Consider the following 16,622-nt stretch of genomic DNA (forward strand, 5'->3'; position numbering starts at 1 on the left):
TCGCGTCACGTTTCGTGTCCCGTCGCACCAAACAGGTCTTGTAGATGTCGCCCTCCCACCCAATCACTTCATCGCTCCCACCGTACATATTTTACATAATACGTCATTTTCCCTGGTTTGTCACTGTCAAGAGAAACGTAAATTTGTTTGCGCCTTTTCATACAGAAATACGGTAATCTTGGGTAAAAGATGAAATCCCTGCACACGCCTCAATCGCCTGCACAAAACATTACTTTTACGCAGAGGTAAAGCGATTATCAGCCAGGTTGATCATCCTCGCTGAATGTACTTGCGTTATAACGTATTTGCAAGTACGTTAAAACATTTTTGATGAGGTTCGAACAGTCATTTTTATTTTTTGGTTGGCGTCCAATCGATCTGGTTCATGCGGCTGCTGGTGACAACTTCGGGCCTTTTTTCTACTTTTTTCATGAAATGTGATTGTGATGAGGAAGATGATGGGGATGATGATGATGGATGTTTTGAGGATTGACAGATTCTGAAGTGTGACTGGAGCTCAGCAGGACAGGTGCCTTTCTATTTAGTTAGCGCCCCGCTATTTAATGTCAGGCCTGTCAGAAGCGCTCAACATCAAGAGTGTCGGGCCATCCGGAGGTCGCGCTTTTGAAATCTGTGGTCCTCCAGTGGCATCTTGGGCCGCCATAATATAATTAGCGATAAACTATTATGTTCCGTTGAAGCGTGGAATAAAAATGCTTGTTAGCTAAATGCTATTACATAGCATTTTTTCCTTATAATACCACGGGTGATGCACGTCAACAGCCGGTGGCATTATGGGAGCAAACACTGGGTTTTTAACATGCAGCCGGTCAGATTAATGCTTAAAAAATTGTGTTGTTAAATTCGCTGTGGGTCAAATTGACCCAGAGTCAATTTTTAATGAAACATAGGTTACGCTGACCCATGAAAACGGTTAAATGTGCCTGTGGCACCTTATATTGACACATAAACATAATTATGTTTATCATGCAGCGGGTCAAACTGACCCGGAGTCATTTTTTAAAAATAATTATACACAACAAACAAACAACGTTGGGTTTAAACATCCAGCCGGTCAAACTCAATCTCATGTGATTAGTTATGGTCAAAAATGTAATGGGTCAAACTGACCCGGGGAACATTTTTATGGCTGAGCCTACAGTTAGTGACCATCCTAACTGCAGTTTTTTGTTTTTTTTGGTTCTTGTCGTTCTTGACCGAGGACTCAGTCTGTGAATTTTCGTCCTCCGTTATTAATGGACCATTTTGGGATCACAAGTAAAATATCCCTCCGTGGCGTCTATTAAGAAGCCAAAGCTCGCCATTTCAAATCACTTGGCACAATCAAGGCGGCTCGTTCGGACCCCTCCGTCTACCGGGGTGCGTTTGAAGATGAAAACGTGCCACCGTGGAAAACGGCGCGAACTCCTCGTGCATCAATCGCTCTTTGAAAAGGCTCCCGCGAGACGCTCCGTCCGTCCGTCCGTCGGGATTCTGCATGGCTCCTTTTCATCCTGTTTGGCTGCCGTTTGCCGACTATGTTTGTGATGCATGCTCTTTTATTTTCTTTTTTTTTTTTTTGTGGCGCACTAACACCTTGCTGCCTTTCTGTCTTTCCCTTCCCTTACGATACTGTCCTTGTCTTTTATCTCCCAAGCTCACTATCTGGATAGGGTAGTGAAAGGTACGGCATTCCTCCTTTTTTCTTTTCCACCTCACCCTTCGTCCATCGTCGTTTGTGTGAGCCACTTTGACTTTGTCGCTTACGCGGCGACAAACACTGTACACAAACCCAGGCCATTAACCGCCTTTTTGCACCATTGTCACGCCATCGTCTCCACTTAGCACCTTCACACCCACGCGGTCGGGTTTTGCAAGCAAATCCTACGCGGAAGGTCGGGTGGGACTTGCGATCAAGCAGCTAGCTTTGTTAGCTTGGAAAGCTACTATTTTTAAATGTAACGCATTGTCAGCACACCTGTAAGATTTTAGTAGACAAGCTAACACAGCTTAGATAGCTTGTTAGCCCTGAATTGACACCATATTTAGCATGATGTTAGCATTTACGTTAACAAGCTAGCAGTTTATATACACTGGCTAGTCCTAAATTTAGAGCATAGTTAGCATAATGTTCGCATTGTAGTTGACAAGCTAACGCGGCTAATATACATAGCTACACCCGTTGGTCCTGAATGTACTTTATTTATTGAATTTATTTATCGGCGGTTAAGCTAAAGAGTTGACCTACTCGCTCCTGATTTCAAAGCTTTCTGAAATTTTCAAATGATTAACAATTAGCTTTGCTAAATATGCGTCACCAGCAAAGTTAAACAGGTAAATTATCAAAGCTATCGACGTGTTCGGACGGGTATGGAGACATTTTCTAACGCTGGTAGCCTCCAGCAGCTGCCGCCTTTCTTCTGGGAAATTAAGAGAAAATTGTATTGTGTTTTGTTTTGTTCTGAGCACAGCTCATTATCTATTCTGCCTTTTATTGAAATTGATTTTTAAGGAGCCCTCTGTCGTTTAGCAGAGGCCCTTTTAAATCAGAGAATGCCAAAGCTTAATTGATTTTCTCGGTAGGACGGACGACGTGGTTAAAAGCTTGCCCGTATTTGATTATCAAACAAACAGAACAATGGCGCGTATACTGTACGCTCAATTCAGGAATTCTAATACAAAAGCTTTTTGAAAGGCAGAGGAATCTCGCTGGGTAAAGTTATTTGGAAAAAAATAACGGTACGCTTGCTAATTTTTTTTCTATGATGTCTGTTGCGATTCTCATTCATCCACGTATGTAATCTGCAATTAAGGTTCGTGTTTTGTTTTTGTAATTGGATTTGCTGTTGTTCTCGTTATCGGAACGGGTTAATAAAGGACTATGGTAAGTACGCTAACACCAATTAGGCTAACGATTTAGATGTCCGTTTCTACTGTGTTTATTATTACCACATATTTGACTTTTCAAAATTAGTTATATGTGTATGTTAATTTCTTGTTAAAAGTTATGCTGGTAAGCTAATGATTTAGATTTACCTTTTGACGTCTATTTACTTACTACCACATTTTTTTTTACCTTTTGTGACACATTTTTGACCTTTTACTTCTGTGTTATTACCATGTTTTTTTTCCACCTTTCAAAATCTTTACTTTTTCTTTAAACAGATTTGTTTGTTTATTATAACTTTCGAATGTATTAGCCCCCATTTAAACTAATGTTTTTATTTTTCTATTTAACATTACCAGATATTTATGTCTACTTTTCAAAATATTTACCTTTTAGTTTTACCGAATTTTTTTGTTCATTGTGACAGTTATTGTGCCTTGAAATTATTAGCCACCAGTTGAACTTTTTGACTTTTTTTCTCTGTCTATTTAGTATGACCACATTTTTTGCCTACTATTCAAAACATTTACGTTTAAGTTTAACACGTTAATTTGTTTAATATGGCAACGATTTTGTCTTTCGAAAATATTAGCCCCTCTTAAACTTAGTTTGAACTATATATATATATATATATATATATATATATATATATATATATATATATATATATATATATATATTTCATTGCTAGCTTATTTCTGACATGATTTATGTTTTTATACATATAAACATAAATCGTGTCAGAAATAAGCTAGCAATGAAATCTGCTAATCAGATCCTTAGATGTGCTGTTTTTGTTTACAGTCCGTCAGACTTCCTGTCTGTGCTTTAGCTAAATTTTCAAATAAGAATGTGAAAGATGTACGAACCAGATGTTCACCGTGTGAAACTTTGTGTCGTATTTACCTTCCGTGATTTCCTCAAACGCTTCTTTCCGCTCTCCTCCTACCATTCACCCCCCCCCCCCCCCCACCTGTGTCTTTTTTCATCCTCCCCGTGCATTTTCCCGCCATTTGATGTGAGCTCGGAGAGGCAAGCGTCAAGCTTCCTCCTCGCACTTGACAAAATGGGTCAGCTCAGCGAGGCGCTTATCAAGGCGCCGCTAACAACAGCGACGGTGACAGACAGACGCCTTTGATATACCCGAGACCGTCGCGATTGCCATCGCGCGCGATCGTATAATCGGCGGGAAAGAAAGCGGCGCGCTACTTTGCGGCGATATGCGGACTAGCGGTTAGCATCCCGCTTGTCATTTTTTCCCACGCTGCCCGCTTGGCTCCTCTCGATGGAGGACCAAATTTCATTGCGCCTCGTTCAAATGCTTTTTTATTTAATAAACATTCAGGATTGTTAGCACCTGGATCCCGAAAATTCATTCTCTGTCATTAAAGTGCAAAAATTTGCCACCTGATCCTCTTTAGCGTGTAGCCAAACACATTCTTGTCGGCGATATAAAAGTTAACGAGATAAATATAGCATCTTTTTTTTCCCCTCTTTTTAAAGGAAAATACATAATGTATCAATCGCGTATTCTTTTTTGGAAATTAATGTTTTAAGCAAGTGCAACATGGCGTCCCTTCCGTTGCCCATCTGCTGTGAGAACGTCACGCAAACTCGGGGGATAATCTCCGCGGGCCTCGTTCATTGCTTTATTTCTTTTTTAGATGTTTACAATTGCTCACACCTGTGTGCCGCAATACGTTCCCTGCTATTAAATCGAGAACGTGCGCCACCTGATCCTGTTTAACATGCAAGTAAACATACTCCGTTTGCCCATATATGGGCGTCAAAAGTTGATGTGTTGTTGTGTATGATTTCATGTAATTGGTGCGCAAACTTTCAACTTTCTACTAAAATAATTAAAAATATCTTTTTCTTTACTGAGGCAATAACACAGTCTGTATTTTAAAGTGCATCAAAAGTTTGTAGTATTGTTTTTAGACAAAAAAAATACAGATTGCATGCCAAAGCAGCAGGTGGCGCTGTAGCCTTTCGATAGGTTATTGTCACCAATCAAATGCTAGAAGAAAAGAAGTCAAGGCACATTGGTGCTTGGTAATTGGTGCGCAAACTTTCAACTAAACCACTCGAAAATATCTTTTGTGTGTTCATATATATATATATATATATATATATATATATATATATATATATATAGCAATTGACTGAGGCAATAATATAGTCTATTTATTTTAATGTGCATCAAAAGTTTGTAGTATTGTTTTTAGACAAAAAAAATACAGATTGCATGCCAAAGCAGCAGGTGGCGCTGTAGCCTTTCGCTAGGTTATTGTCGCCAATCAAATGCTAGAAGAAAAGAAGTCAAGGCACAATAGCAAACAAAATTCTTGTTTATGATAAGTCTAAATAAAAAAAATATTGCCATGCATTCTTTGTGGAAATATTTAAATATAGTGAAAAGAATTTGTAGCGATTTGACGTCTTACAAAATTAAAACTGCAGTCATTTAACGATGAGTGTATTATGCATTAAATTATCCTTACATATTTTAATCGATTCCTTGTTCATTCATCCAATATTTCTCACGTTTTGAATGCATAAGTTAATGTACTCAGAGTGCATTAATGAGCGTACGAAATTAGTTTTCATCTTCCAGGATCTCGTTTTCAATTTATCAGTATCGTATCAATTGATTGGTCGTCCGTCAAAATTGCGCGCGACTCCCCACCGTGTCAAAAAACGAGAAACGCTCGCAAACCGGCTCCTTTGCTTCATTAATCGCCCGCGTCAACGACATGAGTGAATAATAACAGGCCAAAGCGTTCGTTTATTAATTTTTTTGCTCAATAGTCCTCACGACTGTAGCGAATGGCGTTTGTGTGTGTTTTGCACGTGCGAGTAAGTCGAGTGTCATTATGCAGCATGAAGGCGGGTAATGAGTCCAGTATCGACTGCGCCGATCGGGCGCATCTAAGCGCGCGGCCGAGGGATATTAGCGGCTTCGGCTCAAGGTGTATCGCATTGATCAACTTGAAGCGGAGGGTCATTACGTTTGCCCCCCACCCCCCCTCCCTGCCCCCACCCCCCCTCCCTGCCCCCACCCCCACACAAACTGGAGTGTTTTTGTGAGCGCGCGTAAACGCTATAACTAATTGCGCTAATGCTAGCGATAGCGAAAGACATCGCAAGTAAAATGTAAGAATGTTTGCGGCGACTTGGGTTTAACTGTCGCCTCAAATAAAAGTATGAATACATAACAATAAAAAAAATGGGATATATTTTTTTCTGTCCTTTACCTTCGCGCAGACCGTTTCTACGATGTCATTCTGGCAGTATTTTAGCCAAGGAAAGGCAAACTCCTGGTAGTGGATAACTAAGTGGCTGTGCCAAAATGAACTTTGACATGTTGTCACCATCTGGGTGAAATTTCAGCTCCCTAGTGTCTTCTTTCTTCTCCAGAGCTGAAGTTACCCTTGGGGTAGCGGCCGTGACACGGCGAGCAGTATTTTAGCCAAGGAATGTCACACTTGGTAGTGTTGGCACCCTCTGGGTGAAATTTCAGCTCCCTAGTGTCTTCTTACCTCTCCAGAAATTAAGTTGCCCTCAAGGTAGCTACCGTCGCACTTTGACCAGTATTCCAGCCAAGGAATGGTACACTCTTGGTAGTGTATAACTAAGTTTCTGTGCCAATATGAACTCTGACATTTGTCACCATCTGGGTGAAATTTCAGCTCCCTAGTGTCTTCTTACCTCTCCAGAAATGAAGTTGCCTTCGAGGTAGCGGCCGTCGCACTTCGATCAATATTGTAGCCAAGGAATGGTACACGCTTGGTAGTGTATAACCAAGTTGCTGTGCCAATATGAACTTTGACATTTGTCACCATCTGGGTGAAATTTCAGCTCCCTAGTGTCTTCTTTTCCCTCCAGAGCTGAAGTTACCCTCGAGGTAGCGGCCGTCGCACGTCGACCAAACAGGAGCCCTTAGCAAATAAAAAAAGTACGATTGGGAGGCTCAGTTCACAATGCAGAAGTTGAGACAATTTCTCAAATATAGGACGCACCTGTGTATAGGACGCACCCTTTTTTTTTAGGGTTAAATACTTGTGTTTTCTATGTTACCCTGTATAGGATTTACCAGTGTTTGGCGACAACGTAAAAACTAAATCTCATCTTTGCATATTCTTCATATTTTCTTGTGTTTGTCCCCGTAAGTTATATATTTGTTAGTGTGTTTCATATATCCCACATTGTGAGCAGTCAGTGAACGCAGCGCCAGCGTAACGGTGAATGCGTTCAAAGCAGTCGTTTCTCCTTTTTCCCGGCGATGGAGCTCGAGTTCATTTTACCGTAAATAACCGAAGTTGCGCAGCCTCCGCGTTTCACCCAGTTTATGATTGTGTGTTGATGCCAAAAGACCGCAAGAAATAGTCCGTGGTGCCCCAAAAAAATTATTCGATAGTTTTATGCGGGCCGAGTATTAACAGGCTGTTAGACTGGTTCCGACTCCACCTAAAACTGAGCGCGGGATTGTGACTGCTGCACGTCGCGTAGGCGGTATATGACGCTCGACGTATATTTTTGGAAAAAAACTGCGTACAGTACGTACATTTCATCTTGGTATTATATTTGTTCGTCCCCCAAACAGAGGGCTGTCCCGGTCTGTGCAACGGCAACGGCAGGTGCACCCTGGGTAACGGAGGCTGGTACTGCGTATGCCAGCTGGGCTGGAGGGGCAGCGGTTGCGACACGTCCATGGAGACGGCGTGCGGCGACGTCAAGGACAACGACGGAGGTAAGACGCGCGCTAAGATGCCGTGTACCCCGACGCCCTCGAACTCCGCATCAACTTTGGGGGAACAGTTTCTCAAGGACATCAATAGAGTTTTCAGAAACACTAATAATCCGTGGCAAATGATTTTACCGACCCCCGAGTCACGACTCGCCGACCACCCGCTTTGAGAATCGCCGCGCTAAGCGGCCCAGTGCGCTGACAGGCACACGCTCGGCGCCCCCAAGCCGGGACGTGACTTCCTGCGCCGCGCAACTCATTGTGGGGTCCAGGACTCCGCCAGCGTCCTTTTATTAAGGACGGACACTTTTTCTGACCCTCCCCCGTCACAGATTTCACACAAGAGTGCATTAAATTGCACAAATCTCCTCCTGAGACGCAACCTATTAATTTGCGTCCACCATTTGCTTTCCGTCTATAGCACAGGTGTGGAACTCCAGTCCTGGAGGGCCGGCATCCTGTATGTTTTCCGGTTTTCTTTCCCCAACACACCTGATTCAAATGATTAGCTCATTAGCAGGCTTTGCAAGAGCTTTAAAATGATCCCAATCATTTGAATCAGGTGTTTTTGAGGGAAAAGATTTGAAAACATGTAGGATACCGGCCCTCGAGGACTGGAGTTCCACACCTGTGGTCTATAGCTTTGGACACATTGGACTTCTAACTATCATTTTGAAAAATGAAATGAGAAATTGGCCACTGTAACTTCTGCTTTTGAGAAGCTTCCTTTGCGAAAGTCACGTGACCAAACTCAGGAAACAGGTGAGCTGTGATTGGATGTTAGAAACTGTGATGTCATTTTCAGTCAAGTTCAAGGGGCAAAATGTGGTTTTCAAAGGAAACTATGCGCATGGGAAATAATTAAATCAACAATTGAGAAATTGAGAAAATATAAATATGTATTTTAGAGTAGAAAACGGCTAAAGTATCACTTTACGTATCTGTGGTTGGTATCAGCAGTCTCCGTGAGTACCCGATACCATCAAATACGTGGTTATATAGTGGGCATTCACAAAAGTAGCATACATGATTGATTGTTAGCAACCATGATGTTATTTTCAGTCAACTTCAAGCGGTAAGATATGTTTTTAAAAGTGGTAAAATATGTTTTTTAAAAGGAATATATGGCCATGGGAAATAATTAAAGTAATTTTCGAGAAAATATTCATGTTTTTTAGCGCCGAAAATGGCTAAATAAGTAAAGTTTCACTCTAAGTATCTGTGGCAGGTATTGGCGGTCTCCGCAAGTATCAGATACTCAAGTAGCATACATGATTGATTGTTAGCAACCGTGATGTCATTTTCAGTCAACTTCAAGTAGCAAAATGTGTTTTTAAAGGTAATATATGGAAATGAGATATAATAAAATACACAAAGTAATTTTCAACAAAATATTGTCATTTTAGTGCTGAAAATGACTATATAAGTCAAGTATCACTTTAAGTATCTGCGGTAGGTATCGACATTCTCCACGAGTACCCGATAGCGTCCAATAAGTTCCGTTGTAAAGTGCGCATTCACTAAAGTAGCGCGCGTGATCGGTTGTTCTTGTCAGACGGCCTGGTGGACTGCATGGATCCGGACTGCTGCCTTCAAGCCACGTGTCACAGCACGCCGCTGTGCGTGGGCTCGCCGGACCCCCTGGACATCATCCAGGAGACGCAGGTGTCCTCGGGCAATCAGGGCAAGCCGCAGAGCTTCTACGAGCGGGTGCGCTTCCTGGTGGGCCGGGAGAGCACCCACGTGGTGCGCGGCGCGAGCCCCTTCGACCCCAAGTGAGTCACAGTGTTGTAAGCCATTTCAGGTGTTTAGCTCTTCAAAGTACTATTATCACAGATATTAATATTTTAAATGTCATTGGACTGGGCCGGAAACTGTTCACTTGCATTTCTGTTCGGGGGGGGAACCAAAATATATTGATTGGTTTTGGGGGCGAGGTATGATTTTGTAAATATTTAAAATGAAAACTTTGAATTGTTTAGTCGTACATTTGAAGCCAAATTTTTATTTGAGTATTTTTTTTTCAATATTCATATTTTTGAAAATCTACAGCATGTTAAGGCTGAAAGAGCAAGCAGGCCATTTTCAAGGGATATTAAAAAAAGCGAAAAATCGTCCTTTTTTTTTTATATAGTATTATGTTTTCGTATTTCTCTTCATGATATAAAGCAATTGCGTGTATATTTTGTTTGCAATAATTGTTTTGAAAAACATTTCTTGGTTAAATCAAATTTTAACCATATTAATTAAAAAAATATATATTTTCTTCAACCTGCATGCAGTAATTTATCCAATCCTTTTAAATTCACATCAAAGAAAAATCATTGAAAGAAGACACTAGGGAGCTGAAATTTCACCCAGATGGTGACTAAACATCAAATTTCAATATGGTACGACCACAAAGTTATCACACTAAAAAGAGTAGGCTAAAATACCGCCAAAATGACCCAAAAATGGAAAAAATGCCTTAAAAAAACGTCAATTTGTCACATATCAATATTTAGTATTATTGAAACGCACGTGTGTCTTCTGCCGACACATCGTATGGGCTCTTCGGAGACACGCCCATAGTTTCCCTACTTCCCAGCGCGCCATCTTTAAGACAGGAGACCCAAGCTACTTGTATTCATCTAAAAGCAATTACATACAATAAACAAGCCATCCAATAGGTTCCAATAGGCCGATAATGAATTGTTGCAAGTGTAGAAGTGTGGGCCCCGCAACGACTAAATGTCTGGAAATAACATTAGCCAGGAGCCCGCTTGTTGCTCCTTATTGCCTTCGCCGACTTATTTAGCACGTTATTGCTTAAGACAACGCCGCTATAAATAACTCCAGCAAAAGCCAGTGTCACAGGGGTGGGTTTTTTTTTTTTTCTTTTTTGGGGACGGGGGGGGGCAGCTGGGCGAAGTAATGGAGGGTGAAATGGGCAGCCGGCGGTGGTTGCGCACCGTTTGACGGATGACAGACGGATGATGATGGACAAACACGCAACGACGGCAACAAAAAAAAAAAAAATCCTCGGAGCAACGTGAACGGCATTCCGTATTCATGTATTGTGATTACTTTTACGGTAATCCATCTGAGGCCCGCTCCCAGAGGCGGGCGTACAACTTTGATATTCCACAGGAAGCCTGTCAGAGAACCCCCCCCCCAACACACACCCCGTCCCCTCCCCCCGTCTATTGTTCATTTTTAATCGCCGCTTCCGTCACCTTATTTGCATCCCTCTGTGGAAGTCGCTCGTGTTTTTTCCACTCGTGACAAAAACTGGTGACGTCTTTCCTCGCCAGACATGAAATTGCCCTCGGGGTAGCAGCCGTCGCACGTTGACCAAACTGGAGCCCTTTGCCGAAAAAAAAAAAAAAAAAAACGGGGCGACGGGGAGGGAAATTTTACAATGCAGCAGTTTTTCAAAGGTGATGCGCCATCTACTGTATATTGCAGTGTAAGACTGAAAAGATGGATATAGTGTCTCAATTTAATTCAATTTTACTCCAAATTTTCATCATTCAAATTTAGATAATTAATGTATGACTGAGAACAGCCATATTGTCCGTCTGATGCTATTTAGCGTTAGCATAAAGGAAAGAGAGATTGGTTATCTGCATTTTGATCATTGTAATTTAGGCTTTTTTTATTTGACGGCCAAGAAAACTTCAATTTACAACCGTGTTAACCTCTAAGTTTTTGTTTAAATTCGCAGTTAACCTTTTGTTTTGCAATTAAAACAAAGATTTTACATTTCGGTAGAAAACTCAGCATTATTTACTTATTTTCATTTGACATTTTATAACTGATGAAATTGCAAATTTTTTTGACCTTTGTGGAGTATTTTGACTGTTGTTTGGTCTTTTGCTTCCACATCTTTTTGCGGTATTTTAGCCAAGGGTTGGCGCACTCTCGTTTGATAAGTGGTCGTGCCATGCTGGAGCTCGACATGTCGTTACCATCTGGGTGAAATTTCAGCTCCCTAATGTCTTTTTCCAGTGCTTTTTCTTTGTTGTGAAATACCTTCGAGGTAAAGAGGATTGGACAAAATACGGCACAAGGTTAAAAAGTTTGGTGTCTAAAATTTCTTAATCTGAAAAAATGTTTGGGTTTGAATTTGTATTTTTTATTATTCTTTTCCTTTTTATGGATATAGACTCCCAAGAAATCAGGTACCAGCCTTTTTTGCTACCAATTTTACAACTTCAAAGTGCGAGCCCGAAAAATTTGCCCAAATTCGCAGCTTCAACCTAAAATGGCCGACTTCCTGTTCCATTTCAGCTCCAAGTTCTTGAGACTTTTTCATTTCTCCCGCTACGATCGACTCATCTAACCCAATTCCGTCTCAGGCAGAAAAACTGACATTGGGGGCGAATTTTTCATTCCACGGGGGCTGGAAAATTTCAGGGATTTCGTTTTTAGTTGTTTGCATCCGATGGGCAATATCTTGTAGCGCTAGGCAGGAATTTCTTTTCCCCTTCGGTTATGTCGCAGTTCCCATTACCCAGCGGTTAAAAAGCGGGCATTCACGCTTCCATCAGACACCCCGACGTTTCTTTGTGTCACGCGTGCGTACGAGAAACACGGCGACACCGGCCCCCCTCGCCCCGACTCCCGCGTTGACATTTTCTCCGGCTGTCAACAAGCACTCAGCGTTTGCTCTCCACCGGACGAGCGGGGAAGAAAAAAGAAGTAGCAGCAGAAGCGGTGGCCATAAATAAGTAAAAAGTGGAGAATCCAGAGATGAGCTGCGAGAATGGAGGCTCACCTAAAAATATCGGTGACAATCTATTATTCATGCCTGGTGTTCGTTTCCTCCGCGCCCCCGCCGACAGAAGTGAGCGCTTATGACAGCCCGTCCGGGGGCTTCAGATGGGCTCCCGGCACCTTTCCTGATACGGCCGGTCAGCCGATCATCTTTCCATTGATCCCACTTAACCGCTTCCTCGTAGACATGTCGGAGCTTGCCGCCCTCTGATGTTTGCCACCGCAAGAAGCTGCAGAGGTGTCACCCAATAAAGCGACTGCCACTGCATAAAAGCTCCTCGCTCTCTCCGGTGTGACACGCGATACAAGAGAGGCCCCGGCGGCGGCCGCGGATGCCGGATGGAATAGTAAACAGGGTTGGCACAGAGTGATGTACTGCAAAAACTGAGATTAACGCCGCTAGAACCAGGAATTAAATCGGGAATATTCTGGATCTGGTTGTCAAATCGGAAATGAAACGCCTGCTGTTCTGGCCCGCTTGTTATGTAGTCAAACACAAGACTTAAATCTTTGCAGGTTGAGAACAGGACAAGACCAAGACTTTAGGAGGTTGGGACCGGGACACGAACAAGACTTTTGGAGGTTGTGGCCAGGACAAGACCGAGGTTTTTGTAGGTTTTGACAAGGACAAGACTTTTGAGGTTTTGACTGGGGCAAGGTCAAGATGTTCTCAAAACGAGAGCATATCGAAAGGTTGAGAATGGGACAAGAACAAAACTTTTGGAGATCAAGACAAAAAGAAAATGCTTTTAGGGGTCTAAACCAGGACAAAACCAAAACCTTTGAGGTTGTGATTGGGATAAGATGTCAAGATGTTGTCAAGACGAAAGGCTGTTGAGCCAAAGACATAACCAAACTTTTGGAGGTTGAGAACGGGACAAGACCAATACTTAAGGAGTTTGGGACCAAGACAAGACCAAGAGTTTTGGAGGTTCTGACTAGGACAACAGCAAGACTTTTGGGGTTATGTTTGAGGCAAGATCAAGATTCTCAAAACTAGAAGGTATCGAAACAAACACAAGAGCCAAACCTTTGCAGGTTGAGCACGGGACAAAACCAAGACTTATGGAGGCTTGGACTGGGACAAGAACAAGACTTTTGGGGGTTGAGAACAGGACAAGATCAGCACTTGAGGTGGTGACTTTTGACAAAGACCAGAACTCATATGGACTTCTACAAGAAAATCCTGATGGACAATCATGACCATTTTTTGTCAACCATCGCTCACCCCCTCCCTCCCAGGTAGACGCTCCCCCATTGGCTCCCCCGTCTGCATGCCCCTATTTAAACTCGTTTTCGTTGTAGTTTTCAGCGGGACGCATCAGAATTGTCGGATACCGGATGGAATCGTAAACAGGGACCGCAATCGGGAGAGAGCGATGCCCAACAGAGACGTTATTAGCGTTAGGCCATTACTGCCTCTTGTTTTGTTTCTTCTCCGCGGGCTCTAGTAAACTCCTTTTTTCACCATTGTAATAAGCCGGCGTCTGTGTGTATTATACGCCGGCAAGGCCCTCTTGAAATTGCTTCATTTCTTTCACGGTTATTATTGCCGAGCCAAATCTATTGCCAATTTGAGAATTTTCCCATGTTCAATTTATTTAATAAAACAGACATCAGCCCCCAAAGCCAGTTTAACATTGCCGCGTCAAATATGGTAGACATGTCTGCCGTGAGAAGACACGAGATAATATCTCATAAACCCAAGCCCCCAAAAGTCATTTTCGGCTTTGTACAGGAGTCTTTCAAAGACTCTTAACTCAAATCCTGAGGGTCACATCTTACCCAACTCAGCATAATCCTGCCCATAACGTATTTGTGATCAGCGATCAAATACCGTATTTTCCGCACTATAAGACGCACCTAAAAGCCTTATAAAATATAAAAGTTGACGGTGCGCCTTATAATCCAGTGCGCCTTATATATGGGTCATATCATGTGCTGACTGCATAAACTGCTGACTTCTCTGATCATTGAGTACATTCCTTTGAGCGCAACTCCATCTAGTGGATGCATAATAGAATGCAAATGCAGCCGCAGCCACCACTGTAGCTTTGATTCCATGAGCCTTATAATCTGGTGCGCCTTATATACGGATTGAAAAAAAGGGTAATTTGTTGAAGGTGCACTTTATAATCTGGTGCGCCTTATATACAGATTGAAAAAAAGGACATTTTTGAAGGTGCACCTTATAGTGCAGAAAATGCGATGTTTTAGGTGGCCTAGAGTTAATAAGCCCGCAAAAAAAGTCTGAAAATATCATAGCCTAAAAGAGACTGTTAGCCTTTTTTTTTTTTATATACTGTAGATCTCAACCACAAGACCTGATCTTGACCATTGACAGGTATAGAAGTCAAATATTTTAGGTGGGCTAGAATTATAAGACCCACAAAAAAGTCTGAAAAAAACATAGCCAAAAGAAGCACAGAGTCAGACATTTTAGCTTGAAGTAGTTTTTTTGCCATAGATCTCAACCACAAGACCTGATCTTGACCATTGACGGGTATAGAAGTCAAATATTTTAGGTGGGCTAGAATTATAAGACCCACAAAAAAGTCTGAAAAATGTCTGCTTCTTTTGCCATAGATCTCAATTTGAGACCTGATCTTGACCAAATATTTCACTATCATATTCTCTAGACCTATCTGTCCTGAGTAGACCCAAAACATATCCTCAAGAACCCATGCCTCAAAACACTCTGGACGTCTACCATTTTGTTTTGAAGTGGCCATTTTGGGCTCATTTTGCCCATTTCAACTTCAAAGACAAACTCACTGCATTCCATTATACCCAAGCAGCTCTTGGATCAGGCGGCCCAAATTGCCGCCTCTCGAGTTTACGTTCATTACCACGGCCCGTGTGTGCGCGTCGCGCCGGAGATAACGTACAAAAAGTCCCCCTGCGACTTCAACATGATCCTCCACGCTCCCTCGCCGTTTCCTTTCCCGGGCTCTGTTTGATGTCAATATTTAAATCATTTGTCTTGACAAGGAGAAGGAGAAGAAGGGATCATCTCTCGGTAGGAGAAGGGAAGGCGATAGTTCCACTTTCGCGCACCCTGAAAGAAAACCCGCTACCATCGCCTTCTTCAAACAAAATAAAGCGCCGGCGTGAATAATGACGGCGCGACAGCGCCCGGGTTAACTCTGGCGGTAATTCTGTGCAAATACAGCCGCTTTGGATATATTTGCGCCGGCTATCGGCTCGCTTTGTTTACCGGACAGCGGTTGGACGGCCAAGGTCTGCTGAAGGAGAGCCGGTCTAATTAACATAGAGGCCGGTTCCTGGGGAACGCCGTCGTAGCAGGTGAATGATCTTGCCTCTGGTAAGGACATGTTGAGGGCGACCGCTAACACGCCAGTGTTAATTGTTTCCGCCGTGTGGCAATATTTAAGACCTACATCTATTAAAAATAGCCTTTCGTCCAGGGAGTGTTGCGTTTTGGGCGAAAACAATGGCGGACCAACCAAAGGGGTACGACCGGGTCAGAATTCATCAAGGGAGACGTGATATTTGGATGACTGCCCGCAAGAGTTGGCAAATGCGCTCACATTCTCTTCTGCCGTGTAGAAGTACAGATACTTGGGTAAAAAAAAATGTCTTTGGTAAGAATAGGTGCTCTGATTTCACACAAAAGTTTAGCATATAGCTTCAAGCTAGCAGGAGGTAAATGTACCCAGATAAGACCAAGACTTTTGAAGTTGTGACTGGCTATCAGTCTGCCAGCTAGATTAGCATAGAGCTTCAAGCTAGCTGGTTGTAGATAAACCGGGATAAGTTTTTTGAGGTTGTGACTGGAACAGGGTGAAGATGTTATCAAGACTAGATGGTATTGAGACAAACACAACTTCTGAACATTCGGAGGTTGAGTACTGGACAAGACCAAAACTTTTGGAGATAGAGACAAGAGAAATTGTTTTGGAGGTTGATACCAGGACAAGACCAAAAATTTTGAGGTTGCGACTGGGACAAGATCAAGATGTTTTCAAGAATAGAGGATATTGGGTCTCTGGTATGAGTTGAAGTACTGATTCAATATGCGAAAGTTTGCAGTTGTAAAATCAAGATTAGCATACAACTTCAAGCTAGCAGGAGGTAGACGTACAGATACTTGGGTAAACAATGTCTCTGATAAGCGTATAAGTACTCAACGCAAAGTTTGCAGTTTCAAAACTGCTCGCAAGATTAGCATATAGCTTGTAGCTAGCAATAGGTAGACATCTGATA

The 16,622-nt window shown here is 42.5% G+C and overlaps 1 protein-coding gene across 9 annotated transcripts in view; it reads left to right on the forward strand.

Moving 5' to 3' along the window:
* Positions 1–16,622, forward strand: part of tenm4 (teneurin transmembrane protein 4) — a 185,784-nt gene that overhangs the window by 106,017 nt on the left and 63,145 nt on the right. For 5 of the 9 annotated variants that reach the window (XM_088427927.1, XM_088427919.1, XM_088427920.1 and 2 more), the window contains 3 exons: positions 1,658–1,684; positions 7,494–7,640; positions 9,193–9,412. In XM_088427927.1, coding sequence (XP_088284053.1) covers positions 1,658–1,684; positions 7,494–7,640; positions 9,193–9,412 — 394 coding nt within the window. The remainder of the gene's footprint in view (positions 1–1,657; positions 1,685–7,493; positions 7,641–9,192; positions 9,413–16,622) is intronic. The other 4 variants (XM_088427922.1, XM_088427923.1, XM_088427926.1 and 1 more) reach the window with 1 other exon arrangement.

Source organism: Hippichthys cyanospilos, chromosome 11 (assembly GCF_059441005.1).
Source record: "Hippichthys cyanospilos isolate Australia breed blue-spotted pipefish chromosome 11, RoL_Hcya_1.0, whole genome shotgun sequence".
NCBI classification, from domain to species: Eukaryota; Metazoa; Chordata; class Actinopteri; order Syngnathiformes; family Syngnathidae; genus Hippichthys; species Hippichthys cyanospilos.